The sequence below is a fragment of the Physeter macrocephalus genome, chromosome 2 (assembly GCF_002837175.3).
Source record: "Physeter macrocephalus isolate SW-GA chromosome 2, ASM283717v5, whole genome shotgun sequence".
Lineage (NCBI taxonomy): Eukaryota > Metazoa > Chordata > Mammalia > Artiodactyla > Physeteridae > Physeter > Physeter macrocephalus.
Window position 1 is genome coordinate 101,178,785 of NC_041215.1, and position 22,172 is coordinate 101,200,956.

The window sequence follows — 22,172 nt, forward strand, 5'->3', positions numbered from 1 at the left end:
GGGCACGAACCCGTGTCCCCTGCATCGGCAGGCGGACTCTCAACCACTGTGCCACCAGGGAAGCCCGCAAGTTTTTTTTTTTAAAGAAATGGGATCTTGTTATTATAGAATCCCCACAGTCTCTTTTTTTTTAAGTATTTATTTTTAATTTAAAAAATGTGTTAGGTTAAAAACAGGCCATCTCTAGACCTACTACATTTTTCCACCAATGTCCTGCAGCATGAAGACCATCCAGCCTCTTTCAATGAAGTCTATGCTACTCCAGGATACGTGTGTTTGTCCACAAAATGCTGCCATGACAAGTAATATATGCAACATTCTATTCAAGCAGAGGTTGTCATGGAGACAGAAGAACCCATAGGTAACACCTTACCTTATGCTTTAGTACTTTTTGGAACAAGGTGGGGTACATGTTAGTTTTTAAAAGTTCATGCCTAAGCAACAAATGGGAATAATGAGTTCTGTCCAGATACAAACTCATTAATTTAGGTCTCCAGGAGAGGACACGTAGTACCTATCAGAAGAACTCAAGTGAGAAAGACTTGTTAATATACAAACACCTCTCCTACCAAGTTTGCATGTTAACTATTTCTTCCTTTTGCTCTTCTGCCTTCCTAGCATGAACCCTATGCTTCAGGAAATTCACAGTCCTCAGGTTAACCTGACAGGTACATGGCACGTCACTCATCTGGGATACCTTCCACTCCCATCTGCTGCCTAAATCATTCCTTTCCTCAAGGACCAGTTGGGCTCCCTCCAGCTCCCTGAAGCCTTTCTTAATAACTCTGCCCATCTCTGGACTCCTGTAGTCCCTAATCAGTACCCCAAAATACAGTCTAAACCTGCGCGATAGCTGGTTTGAGAGCTGTTTCATATACCACATGTATTCAATAAAGATTTGAGGTGGGCCTTCCACATACAAGGCATTCACAGTCATCTCTAACAAGACCATGACCTCCACAGGGAAAAGGGTCCCTTGTGATGCTACACCTATGTCAGGAGGCCAGAAGCACAGTGGCTAAGAATGTGCACCTTGGAGTCAAGCTTGCCCAGATGTGAACCCCAGAGTCATGTGACCCTGAATAATTACTTAATCTCTCAGTTCTCATTTTCATCATCTGTAAAATAGAATAATAGCCACTCATTCACAGATATGTTGTTAGGATCAAATCACATAAAGCATGAGTATTATCTTGTCTCCTTATTACCAATTCTCTGTCTGGTCTCATTTTATTGTACCTAGTCTTACCTGTTCTTATGCTTTGTGGAAAGAGGGGGAGTAGAGGACTCCAGCTGAGTCACTGCCATGGAGAGGGAGTTCATTAAACACTCCTTGATTGCTTGAATACATAGAAGATCCACTTTGCCATGGGTGTGAGTGTCCCTTCCCAACATATTTAGGGTCCCTTTTCCTAGTGTCACCCTGATACTTCCCCTGTAAAGAAATGGAACTTGCTAAGAACTAAATACATGGGCTTCCCTGGTGGCGCAGTGGTTGGGAGTCCGCCTGCCGATGCAGGGGACACGGGTTCGTGCCCCGGTCCGGGAGGATCCCACATGCCGCGGAGCGGCTGGGCCCGTGGGCCGTGGCCGCTGAGCCTGTGCGTCTGGAGCGTGTGCTCCGCAATGGGAGAGGCCACAGCAGTGAGAGGCCCGCGTAACGCAAAACAAACAAACAAACAAACAAACAAACAAAAAAAAAAAAGAACTAAATACAATGTTAACCCATCTCCATCCCAATTTAAAAAGAGAGGAAACAACCGGAAAAAAAAAAAAAAAAAAAAAGACCAAAAGTGATCTTTTATCTTCTGATGGGGCCAACAATTTCCTCTGAATTTTGTTTGAAAGGAAACTCAATATCCCAGTGTACAGATAGAAGCTCTGTTTACAGAAGTTCTTCCAAATTTTTTCTATGAGCACCTCATAAGTAAAAACATTTGAACACATACAAATATATACACATACATACATATTTATTTCATTCACTTAACAAATATTTACTGAGCATTCACTATGTGCCTTACACTGCTCTAAGTGCTGAAGATACAGAAGGAAATGAAAAAAATATATATCTTTGCCCTGTTACTTGTGGCTCTCCTACACGTAAGTTTTTATTTTAAAAAATATGTATATAATATATATTATATATATATAACATACGGTATAAAGGATATGTACCATGGAGAAAAAAAAGAAACAGTGGCAAGAAGTGTGTGGAGTGGGCATTTTAACTAGAGCGGCCAGAAAAGAATTCACCGAGAAGGTAATATTCAAGCAAAGATCTGAAAGAGGTGAGGGTGGACCATGCAGATACCTGGGGAAGAGTGTCACAGAAGCTCGCGGCCTGAAGCAGAAGTGTACCTGGCACATCCACTGAATAGTCAGGAGGTCACTGTGTTGGAGCCAAGGAGCCAGGGAGAGGCTGGAAGAGACACGCTGAACAGGTGAGTGGCAGGACTGGGTGGACAGGGCCCAGGGCACCACTGTATGATGTTAGCTACATGATCTGAGAGCCATCACCCTGATAGCTATGTTGAATAGAGTGCAGGGGCCAAGGCTGGATGGGGAAGACCAGTCAGAAGGCCACTGCAATAATCTAAGTTGTGGTTTGGCCAAGGTGGACCAAAGTGGAAAGTAGAGCTAAGAGGGTTTTATAGTACTAGCATATAATATATATTAAAAGTACACACAAACAAACAAAATTTTTAAGATATTTTTTTAAGAAATATTCTAATATTTTCTTTCTCAAAATCAATAAGTTCACCCCTGGAGTAGAGGTGCCCCACCCTCCTCTTTAGGAGGCCATTGTTTAACAAAAATTGGTTGGCTGGTTTGTATCAGTTGACCTGAATTTCTGCCTGGCTTTCTTCTGTGACACTTGTCCTGTGCTCACTTCCTTCTTCTTCTTCATTCTGCCAGTCTTAGATACCAAAACAAGTTTCCTCCACAGACTGAGTGTATCTACACATGTTGATCTCATGCAAGAAATCCCTCCTTGTGAAAGCTTATGGTCTTTGGGTCCACTGCACCCAATATCTGGGGCCAATGGTTGGGAAACAGACTTGTTAGACCCACATATTATTGTGGAGTTCAATAAAACAGGATTAAGGAGAGAACCCAGGCTGTTTGCTACAGCAGCCCCTCTGAGAAAGGCTACAGCGGGCCCCAGCTCACCACATCTCTCAACAAACATGCGGTCTGAAAGTTTGCTTCCCTTGACCTGCGAGATGCTCAAGCGAGTCTCAAAAGGCCACACTGAGAAAAGCCCCCGGAGTTCTGTGTCCCCAAAACCAAGCTCCTGGAGACACTAGAAGATGGCATTTTGGGGGAAAGGACCCCTGACTCAGGCAGAACTGTGGGTGCTGGAGGGAAAATCAGAAGTTCATGGAAGGCAGATACTTTTTGAAACCAGGTTCCAAGAGTTGAGAAGAGGTTGACATTGAAATACCTGGGGTGCTCTCTTAGAGCATTTCACACAGAAACTAAGGCCAGGACCTGCCCAAAGCTACACAACTATTAGAAAAAGAACCATGAGTAGAATCCGGATCTTCAGATTCCCAATCAAGTGTTATTTTAAAAATAAGTGAAAGCAAAACTAAAGCAATTTAACATGGAAATCTTTAGAAACAGGTTAGAACTGTGATTAAATGTTGCGTGTCTAGGCCTCAGATGTTTCTGCACACCTCTAATTTTAGAAGGAGTTGGTTGGGGTCGGGGTGGGGGGCTCCCTTGGGGCAAAATGGCCTCCTGGCATTGAAGATACTTTAGAAAGTTACATGGGGGTGCTTATGACTAATGAGGGTGTGTTTGAGGGGATGAGAGACAAATGAAAACCAAGAAATACAAGCAAACATCGGCTTAGTAAAGCCTGAAATGGCCCAAAGATGGACTACATGCTTCTTTTCTTTGCTTGGCCCAATTAATAGAGTACTAGACAAATTTTCAGTTTTCAAAAGGAGAGACAAGTGAAAGGATCCTTAAAAGTTATGAATATCATCATAAAAAATTAGAGTCATGAATCATTCATTTCAACCTCTTGGGCGACCAACTCTTTCAATAGCATCAACATTGATAAGAGAAAATACCTGCTCTACTAACTTTCCTATGGCAGAGCAGAGGGTGAAGATGATGTTGGCAAAAGGGTAGTAAAGGAATAATCAATAAAATGGATAATCTATAAAATGAAGAATCTTACATAATCTTGGGTTATCTATAAAATGAAAGTGGGGGACAGGGCAGGAATCAGTTCCTGAAATACTGACGTCGGTTAAAACTCTCTTCTGGAGCCAGGAATGAACTGTTTGACTTCGTTACCTGGGGAGCTCAGTTAGAGCTCATCTGCAAACACACCCTCCTCAGCCACTACACCCATGCAGGGGTGAGTCACAGAGGGAGGGAGTGGAGCCCAGACACTGGAAAGGCGCCCCGTCCAACCTCTTCATTTTAAAAAGAGGAGCCTGAGGCTCACAGAGGGTAATCTGACTGGCCAAGGGTTGGCTAAGGCACAATATATGCTACCTCTCCTTTATCTTATACCCACAGCAAACATTGATTATCAATCATCACATTTTCCGCCATCTCTGGCTGCAAGAGCCACAGTGCTTCTGACATATTGCTCCTGCAACCCCTGACCAACTGGTCAGAGCTGATGTGTGAGAAAGAAGCCAATTTCCAACTCAGGCCTTGCATAAGGTCATAAAACAGTCTTTATCATACCAGCTCCCATGTAAATCTGACCGGAAAGAGAGTGACTAGTCTACTAGCCAAACTAGTTCACTATTACTGTCACTTCAATACTGAAGTGAGCAAACATAGTTTATGCGGTGACCTTGTGTCCAGGTTTACCTAGGACAGTCCTGACTCACACCTGTTTCCTCAACGTGATATTTAATTGTACCCCCTATCATCCTCAAAGATGTCCCAGTTTGGATTAACATGATATGGTCATCCAAATTCTATGTAACTACTAATCACCTACAAACACTTATAAATGCTTATTTGTTTTTTGAGTACACAGTGTGTCAGGAAAAGAACCATTGACCCAGTCACCAGTAGTTTTGCAAGACACTTTCAAATAATATTAAGCCCAAATAATCTTTGAAAGGGCCTCAGGGACCACTACTCTCACCAGCCTCTTTTATATATTGAGCTTCAATACGGAATTTTCCTTGGAAAAAAAACAAAAAGGAGAGCCATAGCTTATGCAATTTTGGAAACCACAAGATTATCAGATCTCTGTAGCCCCTGCCTATTTTTAAATTATTTCATGTTATAGTTTTGCCTATAAAAATTCACCATGGACTTCCCTGGTGGCGCAGTGGTTAAGAATCCGCCTGCCAATGCAGGGGACACAGGTTCGAGCCCTGGTCTGGGAAGATCCCACATGCCACGGAGCAACTAAGCCCATGTGCTACAACTACTGAGCCTGTGCTCTAGAGCCCGCGAGCCACAACTGTTGAGCCCGAGTGCCACAACTACTGAAGCCCACGCACCTAGAGCCCGTGTTACTGCAACAAAGAGAAGCCACCATAATGAGAAGCCTGCGCACTGCAACAAAGAGTAGCCCCCGCTCACCGCAACTAGAGAAAGCCCGCGTGCAACAAAGACCAATGCAGCCAAAAATAAATTTAAATAAATAATTGTTTGTAACACAACCCGGTAAATCAACTATACTCCAATAAAAAATTTTTTAATTCACATTATATTGTTGAAATAGAAATCTTTTTAAAGAATGTTTCAGGCCTATTTCTGGCACAAACAAGTGTGCCTTTTTGAGTTTATATTTACTCTCTGTTTAGAAGAAAAGAAGTAAAAGTTGAAACCTTAAAAAAATTTTTTCAGTCAATCCAGGGCTAGACCTTGTGTACCACTGCTGGATTTACACTAAAGCAGCCAGTTGTTTATTGAGAGGCATAAATTCAGTTTATTTGGAAAACCCATTGGTCTAGACATCATAGGTATTACCTTGATGCTCAAGAGAAAGATACCAATATCATCATGTGGAATGTTTAAAATTCTTACCTGGCTACCTAGACAGAAGCTAGAAGGAAATATATCAAGCTGTCAAGAGTAGTTCTCTCTGGGTATAGAGACTTCAGATGGTTTTAACTGTTTTTGCTTATCTAGCTTTCTGATTTTTCTACAATGACCACAGTTTATTTGTTAATGACCAAGAAAAAAATCACCAAGCTACCAACCAACACATCATTCTCCAGAGTAGGGAGGTGAAAGGCAAATGGTATAAGCCAGGTACCAGTCTGGCAGGAGCAGAGGCCTCAGAGCAGCTCCTGACTCTGCCAGACCTGGTTCTGGCCCCCGAGCCAGGAGGAATTCAGGAGTGTGGCTCACCCGAAGCCTTCCCGGTAAATAAGAGCAGGTATCTGTTGAGTCCTACGGTGCACTGCCCTTTCAACTATCGTAAGTATAGCTTTGTGGTTAGAGCCCCACCTGTGCAATCAGACTGCCAGAGTAGGACACTGCACTCCATCACTTACTGGGTGTGTGACCTCGAACAAGTCAATTAGCCCCTTTATTCCTGTTTTCTCATCTGTAAAGTAAGAATCACACAACCACCTACCTCCTAGCATGGCTGTGAGGATTAAGACAGATGATTCATGGCAAGGGCCCAGCATACAATAAGATCACAATAATGTAAGCCATTATTAGGTCTCTGCCATGAAACACCAGTCCTCAAGTGCCCTCCGCAAACCACGTGACTGCATCCCAAGACAACCAGAGAAGGGTCCAAAGAATAAAGCCTTTATTTTCCCTTCTTCTCTGCTGAAGTCAGAACTGGACACAGAGTTTGCTGTAAGCCCAGTGCTGCTGGGAGCCCCAGAAGGACAAGGGCAGCCCAGTAAAATATGTAACGTATCCTAAGACCCCACACTATGGGCTAGAAATGCTTCTTTCAAAGTTACAGGATTTCTAGTTTCTTGCCACTGCCACGGCTGCCAGCCACTGCCTTTGGCAAGGAGGTGGGTGACTCAAGTGTGAGCTATAGGACTTGGCAAGAGGACACCAAACCAAAAGGCCTCCAGGCAGGAAGCTCCAAAAAGGGCCCCCTGCAACAAGAGTTTCTCTCCTGGCAGCCCTCGAGATGGAGATGGCATTCCGCTGTCACTAGCAAATTCAGGAAGAAGAGTGAATATTTCAAAGGTCCAACAGCACTTACCATTCTGCTTCAGAACTTTGAAAAACTTTTTTAGGGGGGCCAAGCTAAAGATATGACCATACTCTTAAAATCTCTGCAGTGCCTTCACTATATGACATAAAGAATGCCCCCCGCAGCCCTGCAAAGTTCAATATCGAATCAAATTGCAAAGAATTTCACGTCTATCTTGAAACAAAATGTATTACATTTGGATGCAATGAAATTTTCTTTCCCAAACTTAGAATTACCTCACTTTACCAAAGATATAAATAAACCTCCCAACGTCCATCTATGAGGAAATAATTACATTATTAATGTTAATTACATAGGTGAGTGTGTGCTGTGCTGTATAGGGTGATCAACTTGACCTGATTTGCCTAGAATGTCCTGGTTTTAGCACCAAAAGTCCCACATCCTCGAAAACCCCTCAGTCCTTGGCAAACCAGGAAGACTGGTCCCCCTAACGCTGCAAGAAAATTGATGTGTGTTTTGTGAAGGGGAAAACAGAAGAGACAGTTAAAATGCAGAAATACTCGGGCTTCCTTGGTGGCGCAGTGGTTGAAAGTCCCCCTGCCGATGCAGGGGACACGGGTTCGTGCCCCGGTGCGGGAAGATCCCACATGCCGCGGAGCGGCTGGTCCCATGAACCATGGCTGCTGAGCCTGCGCGTCCGGAGCCTGCGTTCCGCAACAGGAGAGGCCACAACAGTGAAAGGCCCGCGTACCGCAAAAAAAAAAAAAAAAAAAAGCAGAAATACTCAATGCGAAGTTTGTTTGCAGCAATAGCTCCCAGTTCCTTTTCATAGTAAAAAAGAAAAAAAACACACACACCACACTTGCCTCTCCCTTCCCCCTTTCTTTCTACTCTCCCAAAACAGAGTTAGGAAAAGGCATTTTCCTCCTCTTGCATGATGGAGATGTCAGCACAGGACTGACTGTTGAGGTATAGACCGTCATCGCCAGCAAGCTCCTGCACCCAGCTTCAGCGGGACCGGAAACGTCACCTGCTTTCATGTACACGTGAGACTTATGTGATGTTCCAAATCAATGTTACCACACTTTAAAAATAACAAAATAAAACTCAAAAAAACAAACAAAAACCAAAATAATAAAACAAACAACTAGTGATTCAGGTTATCAACAGCAAGAATGTGTCCTCAAACTAAAAATCCAAGAACCCGGGCAAAAATAAGATCCACCTTGCAAATAGGGTGTTAAACAGATGAGAGGGAATTAACAAGTGACTGCTTTACAAACAGCTGAGTGGAGACCTAGGCACTCTTCTACAAACTCTAAGGCCCAGATTCAAAGCAGGTGGCTCCCTACCCCCAATGGTGAAGCAAAGCTCCTGCAACAGGAGTTTAAGCAAAGGGTTTTTAAGCCTCTGGTGAGGTTAAGAACTAGCTTCTAAGAATTTAGTTTCAAACTGAAAGGTAAGACTATCTAAGGCGACAAAGACCACACACTTCCTGGACCTAAAGTCTCGCAGAAACCGTCACTGTTCACCACTCCACCGTACCCAGTCCACCTCCTCACCCAACCTCCCTCCGGTTTTGCCCCAAGATAGGCTGGCAATTTTTAGATGCTCTTGAATCTTAGAACTCCTTAGTTTCCCTTTATGCATCAGTAAATGGAACCAAATGAAGGTTATACAACTTCTTCTTTCCCCCCACAGTAATACTAGTTTGTTGGGGGAAGGGTTGGGATGTATTCAGAAGCACTTTAAAAGAGAAACTATCGGGCTTCCCTGGTGGCGCAGTGGTTGGGAGTCCACCTGCCGATGCAGGGGACGTGGGTTCGTGCCCCAGTCGGGGAGGATCCCACATGCCGCACAGCGGCTGGGCCCGTGGGCCATGGCCGCTGGGCCTGCGCGTCCGGAGCCTGTGCTCCACGACGGGAGAGGCCATAACAGTGAGAGGACCGCGTACCGCAAAAAAAAAAAAAAAAAAGAGAAACTATCTTTGAAAGCCCTACTGTGATAAGTCCTGGAGAATAACTTCCTTTCTTTCTAAGACCAAGTACACTTTTCACTAGTGTTGATCTGATTGAGGAGAGGATGCCTTCTTGTCAGCCTTTCAACACATCCAGTGACAAGATGGAGGGAGGTGTCTTAAGCCCTAGAAGAAAGCACAGAAACCTGGAAGGCAGGAGCCAGGAGTGCATCTCTACTCTACATGTCAACAGCTGGGTCCTTGAGGAAGACATGCGTCCCTTCTCTATACCTCAGTTTCTTCATTTAAAAAATCAAGGATCTGGGTGAAGATCATCTTCGGCATTCCTTCCAGCTCTAAAATTCTATGTGAAATTCCTTTGTGTATGTGAAAATGACAACGCCTATTAGAAGCATTTTTTGTACTTTGAAGATGAAGATTTAGGCATTAACAGAGAAATATAGTAACTTGCACTGGCAAAGGTAACAAGACCAAGGCAGACTAAACTTGGAAGATTTAAAACAAGCAAATGTCTAACAGTTGTCAAGTATGTGACCAAAAGGTTGAGGGGAAGCCTAAACTAGTATCAACTTACAAGCACTCTTCAATGCTCTGGAACCAATGCTAACAAGTAGATTCATCACGATTACCAGCTGCTCCCCCTGCTAAATTTAACGATAACGTGAATTTTAATTCAGTGATCCCTCCCCCACACAAAAAAGAAAATTTTAAAAGCCTGAAAATACTTATGAAAAGCAAAGCAAAACTTTGAATCTAAAGGCAGGAGAAAAATTATCGTGGTGACTGACTGCATTTAAGTCGCAGGAAGTTCTGGCTGGATATTGAGGACAGCGAGGCACGAGGCGCAGCCGACTGGATAAGTATGAGATGCTTAACACCAAGGACTGGCATGTTTGACCGTGTGTGTCAAAGTCAAGACTGCCTTGCCGCCTACCAGGACCGCAAAACAATGTTCATTTCACTATCCATGAATAAATGGCAGAAGAAAAAAAAGCAAGCTGTTTCCTTTTTTCGTAGGACGAGCTGCAGAGTTTTGTCATGCAACTTGGTTGGGCGCCTGTGAGTGTCAATGCCCTCAGAGCAGCGGAGTCCGCAAAGGTAGGGTGTTTCCATTCCACAGACCTGCAGTGAGGACTGTCAACCAAGCCAGCAAATAGCCCCACCTTTCCGAGCAAAGGACTCCAGAGCTACCTTGTGCGGTAGCCCACCGTGAGTGAGTGGAGCCCTGGGCCGGACTTCACTCCTCTTGGGAGAGCCGCGCCAGGGGCCCCCATCGCGCACCACGCACACACAGCCTCTGGGCCACTAAAGAGGAAATCAGGATGTCATGTCAAAAGGGTGAAGACAGCCCGACCACACGAGAGCCGCGGTATGAGCCGGTCTCCGGCTTGGCTGGGGGTCTCTTGGCTTGTCCCAGGCTGCCATCCCTTCTCCCTCTCCATCCACGGTCCTCCTCCCGGCGGCGCGGACCAGCCTCCCCTCGGCCCACCCGGGCTGGCGGAGCCCACGCTGCGCAGCGCCACAGGAGCCGGAGGAGCACCTCGAGCCTCCCCTCCCCCTGCCCAGCCCGGGCCCGCGGACAACGCACTCCCGCGCACCTCCGCACAGCAGCGGGAGCCCTGCCGCCCCTTCCCCAGCCCCCGGGGCTCCCTGGCCGCCGAGCCGAGCGCGCAGTTCCGACGGCCCAGGGCGGGGACCGAGCCGGGGAGGAGAGCTGCAGCCGCCGGCTTTCGGAGCAGCCGACGGCCGCACACACTCCTCCCCTTCGCCGCGAGTAAACAGCTCGCTGGCACGCTCCGCGCCGCGCCCCCATCCCCCCGCCACGGCTCCGCGCCGCGCCGGCGCCGCCGCCCCCTACCTGGTCGGTGAGTTTGAGCACTGCCATTCTTCCGCTCCTTGGCGCGCACACACATACAGGTCCCCGGCCCGCAGATGTCACGCCAGGAGCCGGGGAAGCGGAAGGGACTGCCAGGGGAAAGGAAAAAAATCTGGCTCCCGAATTTGACAGCCCTCCCCCTGCTCCTCCTCCGTCGCCTCCTCCTCCTCCCGCCGAGAGGCTGACACTGGCTAGTAGGGTTTGCAGCCGAGCCCGCCCGCCTTTATACAGGAAGTACCGGCTGCTGCCAGCCGGGCCGCCACTGACATCACCGCGCGCTGCCTCGCTCGCCGCCTCGACGCCTGGGCCGACGCTGCCTCCTGCCGCCCGCGCCCGCGCCTCGCAGCCCGCGGCCCTCGGCGCCCGCCCGCGTCCGCCCCCGGCACGCCGCCCCCGCCCACGGCGCGCCGCCGTGGGGCCGGACTGCCGCCTGCTTCCGCACCTGCACTCTGAGCAGGGGTGAGCGGGACCGGGGCCCGCGGCCCGCGGCCGCCCCCGCTGCCCCCACCCAGGGCGTGTACGGTTAGAGGCCCCTCTCCCGGGGGGCTGATCGTGACCCCCCCAGCCTCGCCCTGTCTCACACAAACACCCACAAACACAACCTGACGAGCAAGCCCTGTGGACACACCCCGAGGGGCAAGAAAGGCTGCACTCACACGCAGCAAACTTTAACCCTGGAGATTGGATCACACGCCCTCCCCTAAACCTCTCCCCCTAATCCGGAATCAGACTGCGCAGCACTTCAACTTATCCCACCTGGGCCAGGGGCCACTATGCTGATGCTCTCTTTGTGTAATACGGGGAGGCCCCGACGCTAATTCTTTAGCTAGTGTTTGTCAAACATTTGGAGGGTGGGGACAAGGGCTCTGGCCCTTGCATCTTGTTCTCCAGCTACCTCCCAGTTGGACACGCGCAGAACCCCATCGTTAAATTCAAACTTTGGGTATTGATTTGGGGAGGAAGGAGGTGGAGCGGAGTTACCAGAGAAGAAAAGAGATCTTCAATTACCGCATTAATTGGGCTTTTGAGGATTTCCACCGGTTCTGACTCATTCATTTCTACAAAATCCAGTTACCATTCTCTTCAACAGATAGAAGACCCAGCTGTCAAACAGCATGGGATACACACACAAGGGTAATAGTCATAATCAGAGTAAAGTGTTAATACTTGTGGAATCTGAAGCAAACGCTTATTCATTCAACAACCATGTACTGAGTGCCGACTTTGTACCAGACACTGGCTAGGCACAGTATGTAAAGGGGAGCATAAACATCCAAGATACCTAGTCTTAGGAGGTCTCTGAGATAAATAGTCATCACTAATGAATGTAATTACAGAATGAGATAAGGGATCCCAGGGGGAAAAAAATACTTGTGAAGGAATCCATGACAGAGGAATCAGGCCAGACTGGTAGGTGAGGATGGGCTTCGCTGAGAAAGTGACAAGAGTTGAGATTCTTCAGGAGAAAGGGTTAAGTGGGCAAGTGTATGGGGCGCTGCTCCCAGGCAGCCCCACGTGCCCCTGGCATGCCACGGAACAAACCTACAGTTGAACGGCAAACCAAAACCACAGTATCTACCCTTCATTCACAAACCAAACGTGGACTCTTCCTCCCCACTCTCAGAGCCTCCCCAAAGAGTCTCTGTGAGAAAGGAGAGGAGGGATGGTAGCTTTTGCTTAGCATCCTCCTATTTATTATCTAACCATGGGCTTGGGATTCAGTCACACAGGCAAGGGGGACCAAGAAAGCATTCTCCTGGCTTCCACTCCACTATCCTCAGTGATGCACAGAGACAAAAAAAATTTCACTCCAAGGCCTCCCTCAAACACAAAATAGTTTGCTTTTGTTGCATCTATGAAGCAGTTCTTCAGTGCTGTTGTTGGTATGTCTATTTATTAATATTATCCTGCATAGCTTTGTAAGTAACTGAACAGGACATTGACTTCTCTACCTAAATATAGCTGTCTTTCAGAAGAGTGATAACATATGACTTGATTTGGCAGATGTACTCAATATCCACTTTGCTTCATCATGGGCATGCCTACAGGTAAGTTCTTGGGACCTGGTTTGAAAGGAGGAGCAAGCAGTTCTCAACCCTTTCAGACCCATCATACCCTTTTATAACTAGTATTTTTAACACTCATTACTATGAAATGAAATTCATAGGTAATATTACCTACCTGTGCAAATTTCCCTCCAAATCAATATAATATCCTAATTGTACAATAAAGGAAAAATAAAAGGTAAGCAATTTGTAATTAATGTGTATTTCAATAAGTAAGTGATATAGCACAACTGTATTGGAAGACAAATAGTAAGATGCTTGCACCTGTATGTAGAACCATTGTGAATGGGAGAACTACAAATGCAATCCAACTTGAATGTTTTATTAGCAACTCACATATCAACATTGGTGTTGTCACTGGTGACATGATTTTGTGAAAGGTTGAATAGTTCCTGGTCAAGTTCCAAACAAAATAAAGAGTGGAAGATTAAGCTAAATTTACTGATATGGGTGCATTTACCAGAAAGTCTGGATTTAATGTGTGAGCTCATGAATTGAAAGTGACTCCAACAGTTTGCTTCATTGGTTAAAAAAACTCAGACCCAGTGGTGGTCTATATTTGATGAGAGGGAGATGACAGAATGTCCCTGGTACAATGTAGAGAAAAAAAATCCAAAGGTTTATGGAGATGGGAATGTTGGAGTGATTTTATCATGTATACTGTATACCCATCCCCAAACTACAAACCCCTACAGTAAGGCATTGAAAAAATACATTAGTGGGACTTCCCTTGTGGCGCAGTGGCTAAGAATCCGCCTGCCAATGCAGGGGACACAGGTTCAAGCCCTGGTCTGGGAAGATCCCAGATGCCACGGAGCAACTAAGCCCGTGTGCCACAACTATTAAGCCTACACTCTAGAGCCCACGAGCTACAACTACTGAGCCCACGTGCAACAAATACTGAAGCCTGCGTGCCTAGAGCCCGTGCTCCACAACAAGAGAAGCCACTGCAATGAGAAGCCCGCGCACCACAACCAAGGGTAGCCCCCGCTCGCTGCAACTAGAGAAAGCCCGCGTGCAGCAATGAAGACCCAACGCAGCCAAAAATAAATAAATAAAAGGTTTTTTTAAAAGAAAAATACATTAGTAAGGGGAGCACCAGAAAAGCTCTGTGATAACTGGATATGATGGTGGGAGATGCTTCCATTGAGACGACTCCCTGATTTCTGCGAGAGTGGGATCCTGGGATGTCAAAGGCCAAGTGGCAGCACTTAACTGGCAGGGACCAGGCAGACACTTACTATACTGGGTAGCAGGGACAAAGTGGTACTCAAAGGTCTTGACCTACAGGGATATTTGGTAATGCCCTAGGTGGCCACAGGAATGAAATATATGGAGAGACTTCTGAAATATTCTTTGATCTCTTTAACAAGCAAAACTCTAGGTCTGCTGCCTGAAACCTGACTTGAGCCATCAAATGAAATCATTCTTCTCATCCAGTTTCCATACCTAAGCCAGTTCACAGACACAGAGACCTTGACTGAAAGGGTAGCTGGTCCCCTTGAAGAAGAATCTTGCAGCATTGCCATAAATATATACTACAAATCTTCATCCAAGCCTTCCCCAGGGGAACGTGATGCCATTTATTAGGGTGACCATACACTGGGAAAAAGGAAGTACACATATATTTCAAGGATTATTTGATACTGTTTCTGAATTAATGTTAATTCCTGAGGATCCAAAAATATCACTGGGTCCACCAAAGTGCAGCCTTATGGTAGTCAGATGGTAAATGGAGTTTTCACCCAAGTATATATCACCATGGATCCAGTAGGTTTGCAGACCCACCCTGTGGTTATTGCCCTACTTCTTGAATATATAATTAGAATTGACATGCTCAGTTACTGGCAGAATCACCACATTATTTCTCTGACCTACAAAGTGAAGGCTATTGTAGTAGGAAGGGCCAAGTGGAAGCCTCTGGAAATTTCCTCTTGCTACCAGGATAGAAAACCAAAAGCAATACCATATCCCTGGAGAGATACAGAAATTAGGACCACCATAAAAGATGTGGATGATGCAAAAGCGGTGATACTATCACTTCCCACTTTGAACACACCTGTTTGGCCTATCTAGAGGCAGGTGGATTTTAGAGAATAATTATGAACTGTTATGAACTTCATCAGATGGTAATGCCAGTTGCAACTGCAATTCTATGCGTGCTATCTTCATCTATTCCAATTTGCACTAAAGCTGTTTTCTTTTATGTGGCAAGGCCAGCAGCATACCTTTATAGTCTTGTCTGTGGGATATAAACTCCTTTGCTCTCTGTCATAACTAGTCTGCAGAGATCTTGATCACTATGTTAGATTCGTCAAGCTGATTAGACCTAATAAACAGGAAGTAACAAATACTTTAGACTTTTTTTTTTTTTTTTTTTTTTGGCCATGCACGCGACATGCAGGATCCCAGCGCCCCGTCCAGGGATGGAAACTGTGCCCCCTGCAGTGGAAGTGCAGAGTTTTAACCACTGGACCGCCAGGGAAGCCTTAAAATTCACCATCTTAGTGAAGTTTCTGGAGATCCAAGTGATCTAAAAGATATCAAGATATCCCTCCAAGGTGAAAAACAAGTTGCTGCACCTTGTACCACCTACCACTAAAAAGGAGACACAATACTTGTTGGGCCTCTTTGTATTTTGGAAGAAATATATACTGCATTTGAGTGTGGTGCTCTGACCCATCTACCCAGTAACTCATAAGGCTGGCATTTTTTATCAGGAGTAAAGAAAAAGAAGACTCTGTAGCAGGACCTTCTGATCCAGAGGAATCCCATGATACTTGAAATGTCTGTGGCAAATATATACATATACATCTGCCTCTGGCAAACTCGAATAGAAGATCCACAATGCAGCTTTCTTTAGTTTCACAGCAAAGCCATGCCCTCTTCTGCAGATAACAATTCTCCATTTGAGAAACTGTACCTAGCTTGCTACTGAATTTGAATGACTGACCATGAGACATCAAGTGACTATGCAACCTCAGCTGCCCATTATGAACTGGATGTTATCTGACCCATCAGCTCATAAGGTTGGGCGTGCACAAGAGCAATCCCTCATCAAATGGAAGTGGTATGTAAGAGACAGCTTGAGCAGGTCCAGAAAGCACAAGTTGCCTTAGCCAGTGACTTAGATTCCTTTGATTCTTACTCCTGGTATATTGCCTCCTCATCTTCAGTCAGTTAACTGGTTTACATACAGTTCTCCTCAATTTACTGGCACAAGCTGGAAGTGGTCTGTTCTAGCATTAGAACTCCCATGAGGAATGCCCCTGATGGTAGTACTGAAGGGAAATTCTCTCACCACAAAGAATGTCCTGCAGTGCATTGGGTGTCTACTTTGTCTGGATTGAGAGATGGCCAGAGGTATAGACCTACACTCATTCATGGGCAATAGCTGATGGTTTTCCTGAATGGTCAATAACTTGGAAAGAAAAGATTGGGAGATTGATGACAAGGAGGTCTAGGGAAGAGGTATATGGATGCGCTTCTCAGAGTGGGCACAAAGTGTGAGGATATTTGTGTACACCAAAGGGCATCCACTCAGAGAAGGCTTTCAAAATCAGGGGGATGACACATTTGATGGAGTTGGCCTCTTCTTCCACCTACTGCAGTGCTTGCACAAAGTAGCCATGGAGTCAGGAGCAAAGGATATGCATGGGCTTGAGAACATGGGCTTCCCCACAGTAAGGTTCATATCTACCAACATCAGAGATCACCCGTTGAGTTCCAATAAGGCACTATTTCCAGGAGAAAATTGCCAGTCACCTAGTAACAGATTGATTGATTATACTGGACCCCCTTCCATCACGGAAGGGACAGCTATTCGTCTTACTGGAATAAACACATATTTTGGATATGGATTTGCTTTCTATGCCCAGAATATATTTGATATTATTACCAACCATGAACTCATTATACCTTACTCACTGTTATGATATTCTACATATTACTTCTTTCCAGGGAACTCATTTCATAGCAAAAGAAATGCAGCAATGGACTCGTGCAAATGGAATTTGGGGGTGGGGGTGCCACACTGCACGGCTTATGGGATCTTAGTTCCCTGACCAGGGATTGAACCTGGGTCCTCAGCAGTGAAAGTGCAGAGTCCTAACCACTGGACCACCAGGGAATTCCCTGGAATTTGCTAGTCTTATCATATGCCCCACCAGCCAGAAGCTCCTGGAAGGATGATGGAATAGCCTACTGAGTTCTGGGGCCAGTTAGGAAATAACATGTTATAAATTGAAGTTCCCTCGTATAGGATGCAGTATATGCTTTGAGTCAGTGCCAATATATAGTACTGTTTCTTTCAAAATATACAGGTTCAAGAATCAAGGGGTGGGGAAAGTGGAAGTGGTTCCTCTCATCACTATACCCAATAATCCACTCACACAATTTCTGTTTCCAGTTCCTGTAACTTTGAGCCCTGCTGGTTTGGAGATTTTACTTCCCAACAGAGGAATAGTTCCACCAGGGATCACAACTACGGTTCCACTGAGATTGAGGTTGAGATGGTACCTGGGCACCTTGGGCTCCTCATACTATAGAAAAAAAGCAGGTGAAGAAGGGGTTGCTGTCCTGGCTGGGGTGATTGGTTCCAATTGCCAAGACGAAATTGGCTTTGCTGCTTCACAGTGGGGACAAGGAAGACCATGGGGACAAAAGGAGTGCATTCTTGATTTTCTGTGATACCTCTTAGCACTTCCGTGTCCTATAGTAAAAGTTAATGGAAAGCTACTATAATTTTTTTTAAAGAGTTTAAAAGCAGATTCAGACCCTTCAGGAATGAAGGTATGAGTCTTGCACACTTTTAGTTCTGGTAGCTAAACTTTTCCCTTTGTTCCCCAGCCCAATTGATGATGCTGCTTCCCTCTTTGCTTTTTCAGTCCTCCAACACCTGTTTCAGCAATTCTCCATATTAAATTATTTCTGTGGTTTGTTTTCCCGACTAGATCCTGTCTGCTACAACAACAGAGGTGCATCCCTGAAATAAAAAAAAAAAATCACTGAATATTAAAACCAAATAAAACAAAACAAAAACATTACGTTTACATGTAAAATGGGTTAAGCTCTAGGCTAAGATAATTACAGATTTTTTCATTTACATGAATATTCAGTGGGACATTTGAAATTCGACATTGCATGGTACCTAGTATCTCTGATCCCCACCCAATAAATGCTTGGAACTTCCCTGCTCTTTGTGACAACCAAATACACTCCCTCAAACTTCAAAAATATTCCCTAAGAGGCAACCCTCAGATCTACTGTACTGCAGTGATCACTACCTATGATTTTAATAAATCCACCCAACTTACTATGTCACATTTCACCGTGGTTGTTTTCTTTACTTGATTTATGCTTTTTTTTTTTTGGCCACACCACGTGGCATGTGGGATCTTAGTTCCCCGACCAGGGATCGAACCCGTGCTCCGTGCCGTGGAAGCACAGAGTCTTAACCACTGGACCGCCAGGAAAGTCCCCTGACTTATGCATCTTAAACTTGTATAAATATAAATACACACATAAATATATGCTTGCCTATATACCCACGTATGTCTATATGAATATACATGCTTGTGAATATATAAAACATATGAATGTATAATATATATCACTGTAGTGGACGCTGTGATGTGCCACCCAGTTCCTACTTTCAGGACCAAAGCCCTTGCTCCCCCAACTCCCGAGAATGTTGCCTGCTGACAGCCTGCATTTGTCTTCCCCACAAGAACTGGCCTCAGCCAAGTGTAATCGCCTCACCCGAGGTTACAACACCTCCCTGGAGGTATTGCTATCCAGTAAATGGAAGGGAACAGAGGCGCAGCCATCTAACCTCAGTTTGGGACATTTTAGCCCCAGAGCTCCCCCGGGATCATCTGAGGCCTATGCTGCAACTTCATAGCAGATCAGCTTCTCCCTCATTCCCCACAGGTGGTGACCCTAAAAACCAATAAATCCCCGCATGCCAATCTCCACCTCAGAGACTGTTCCTGAGAAACCCAACCCAATGTAATCATCTATTTTGACTTTACGCTGGTGGTTTAGATAGTTGATCCCCCATTTGTAAAAAAATCAGAGCCACCCTCCCAGCCTAGGTGAAAGCCACAAGCAGAGCTGTGTAAATGACTGCCAAACGAGGATAAATTTTGAATGAGGTTACCTCACTATGTCAGTGTGGAGACTTTTCAGTTTTGAAGCTGGTGTGGCCTTTGATGGAACAGTTAAGCTACAGGAGGTTCAAGGGTATCAGGGCTACAGGTGATCCTCATAAAGCAGAACCCGGGGCCTAGCAGTCGAGGCTAAGGAGATTAGAAAGTTTTGTCAGTGTATTTTTATAAATTTTCATTTATAAGCACTATTTATTTCTGCACACACTTCCTGGATTCTAAACAGCCATGGGGTTTATGTTTGTACCAATGGTTTGAAAGCACTTTTTCAGGGAGGAGAAGATGAAATATTTCCACCCCATTAAATGATCCATATTAACGAGTCAACACATATAAAGCACTTAGTACCTTGTACAAAGTCAGTGCAAGATGAATGCTAGCTATTATATCTATCGTTGTAAAATGTGAAAAGATGACATCTTAGAATTGAAGAAATATAGTAGTTTTCTAAAATAAATATTGTAGAATTATTTTCGGTGTTAATTTATTGGAAGTTATGTTCTTTAGACCAGGGAATGCCTTCCGCGGCTCTTGTTCTTTACTGTCCTTGACCTTCTAGCACACGTGTAATCAGTAGCACTCAGTGTAGTACTTCATTGTTTTACTTGCTATTATTCATCTATTGTATTTAATTGTTTTGTGAGTATCAATTTCCTAATGACTTTTTATATTTTATTTTGTACTTGTTTTGTTTCCCTTATTATGTTAGAAACTTCTAGTGGGCACTGACCACGGCTTATACTTCTTTGGTATCCCCTATAGTGCTGGCTACTAAGTACAAATTCGATAAATAATGGCACACTATCTGATGTTAAAAGCATGAAAGTGGAGGAAATGATAGCTGCAAATGTAGTAATTTTACTCAATATGTACTAAGATTTTTTTCTTTAAATACTTACTCAAAATCCTACTTTCCTACCCAAAGTGTAAAAGTCAGCAACACAAAAAACTTTTCAGATGTAGAACAAAGTAGAAAGAGCTAAGTTATTACAGTGATTTAGAAATAAAGTATTTAAAGTTTTCCTGTGAGGGGTTGCTACAATGAACATTGCGTTTGCTCTGGGTTAAGGCTTCCATTGTTTACTGTGGTTTCTAAAATTCCATTTATTTTCAACTTTTTTAGACAGCTGTGTTGGAAAAGCAAATCAAAAACAAGAGAAGATGAGAAAAACTCACCTTAAAATACAAAGGGATGGGCAATAAAGGAGAGAAGAGAAGCTGCAAAGAAATGTCAAAGAGGTGAAGTTGGTGGAGGTATCAAGCTCCATTAAAAGAGAAATTCCTGATGGGGCATTTTAACATGCAGTGGTGGTCCTTCAGCTTCACTGGGACGCTGTAGAATCCAAGGCACCATTCTCTACCTTCCTACAGAAAAATGATTATGCAAATTCACAAAATTTGTTAACTGCCCCTCTTTCTTCTCGTTCACGGCCAAACTTCTCACAAGGGATGTCTCTTTTTTCTTATCTCCCCTTCCTCACCTCCTCATCCCTCTCCAACTCCCCTGAGCCACTCCCCTGAAAACATAGCAGCTCTGACCAGCTCCACTTGGGCACATGCTGACACACTTTGTCTTTGGCCCAAAATGCATTTCTGTATCTCAGGGCAACCGTATTTCTCCTGATCTCCATACCATCCAACTCCTCTCTTGGATGTGGCAAAATCACCTCATACTCGGCATATCCAAAAAGAATTAATAATGTTCCCCTAAACCCATTCCTCCTCCTGTGTCTCCATCTCAGTAAATGACACTACCATGGACTTAGTTTGGTCTAAAAACAAAAGCTGAGGCTCTTCCAAGTCTTATCAATTCTGGTGTTGTCATATCTTTTAAATCTATCACTTATTCCAATCCCAATCTCCAGGACTTCACTTCAGGCCAGTCTCCATGTATACCCGCCTTATTGGAGCAGCCTCCTAGCTGGTTTCCCTGGATCTATTCTCCATCCCACAGGCAGTACAATCTTTCTAAACTGCAAGCCTGATCAAGTCACTCTCCTTCAATGGCTTTCCATTACCTCCAGGCTATTGGCAAACACCTTAGCATGCTTGGTTTTCAAAGTCCTCCACTCTCCCCACCCACCCTTCTTCTTGCAGGGAAGCCAGGTTGCTCAATTCCGGAGCCACCATTCCCATCCTGGTCTATGTGAATGATGACTGCTGGAGTAGTGCAGTGCACAACCTGTGAGACTAAACATGGCAGCCTCGCCTCTTTCTCACACTTCATACACTGTGCTAAAAGCAGCTTCCCTGACACATCATATTTCCCCTCACTCTGAGCCTTTGCATATCACTGTTTCCCATTTATAATTTCGTCCAACTCCATGTCGTCTTCGTCTGGTTAATTGTACTCGTCCTTTAGCTCTCAATTTAGATATCACTTACCAAGAAAGCCCTCCCTTACTCACACTGTCTCCCAGTTTTGGAATAGTTATTTCCCTAAGGCTTATGTTTAGTGCCCTCTGCTTAAATCCTATTTTTGTACTTATCCCTTGATCCTATAATTGTCTGTTTACTTTCTTGACTCCTCTTTTAGAGCGGGGACTGTGTTTTACTCACTTTTGGTTCTCTAGTTCATTGTACAGAGTCTGGCACATGGTAGATACAAAGTAAATACTTTTGAATGAATGCAACTTTGGGTAAATCGTTTAACCTAACTAAACCTTAGTTTATCGCTGGTCAAATAAGGCTAAGAATGTCTGTCCTCAATATTTTACAGAACAATATGACAAAATGTATGTGAAAAATGCTTTGAAAGTGGAAAGAAATAAATAGATGGGAGAGAGAACAATTGTCATGGCATTACCATAAGGAGAAAGTGACAAGGAATGGGCTGATTCTAAGGAAAGGCATGAGAGATACCGTTCCACTCCATCATGTTCAAGACCTTAATGCCTGTGCTGCTGAAGTGAGCACAGATTCTGTGCCTTGTCTTAAATTAGAATGAGCAGCCACAGTG

General features: G+C 44.8%; 1 protein-coding gene and 1 non-coding gene across 4 annotated transcripts in view; both read right to left on the bottom strand.

Moving 5' to 3' along the window:
* Nucleotides 1-11,123, bottom strand: part of ANKRD44 (ankyrin repeat domain 44) — a 317,462-nt gene extending 306,339 nt beyond the window's left edge. For 2 of the 3 annotated variants that reach the window (XM_028480445.2, XM_028480424.2), the window contains exon 1: nucleotides 10,963-11,123. In XM_028480445.2, the coding sequence (XP_028336246.1) occupies nucleotides 10,963-10,989 (27 nt within the window). In that variant the 5' untranslated portion in view covers nucleotides 10,990-11,123. The remainder of the gene's footprint in view (nucleotides 1-10,962) is intronic. The other variant, XM_055089237.1, reaches the window with a different exon arrangement.
* A 5,979-nt stretch (nucleotides 11,124-17,102) lies between these two features.
* Nucleotides 17,103-17,175, bottom strand: TRNAE-UUC (transfer RNA glutamic acid (anticodon UUC)). The gene has a single exon. It is a non-coding gene; the product is annotated as a tRNA-Glu (tRNA).
* Nucleotides 17,176-22,172: the final 4,997 nt, after the last annotated feature.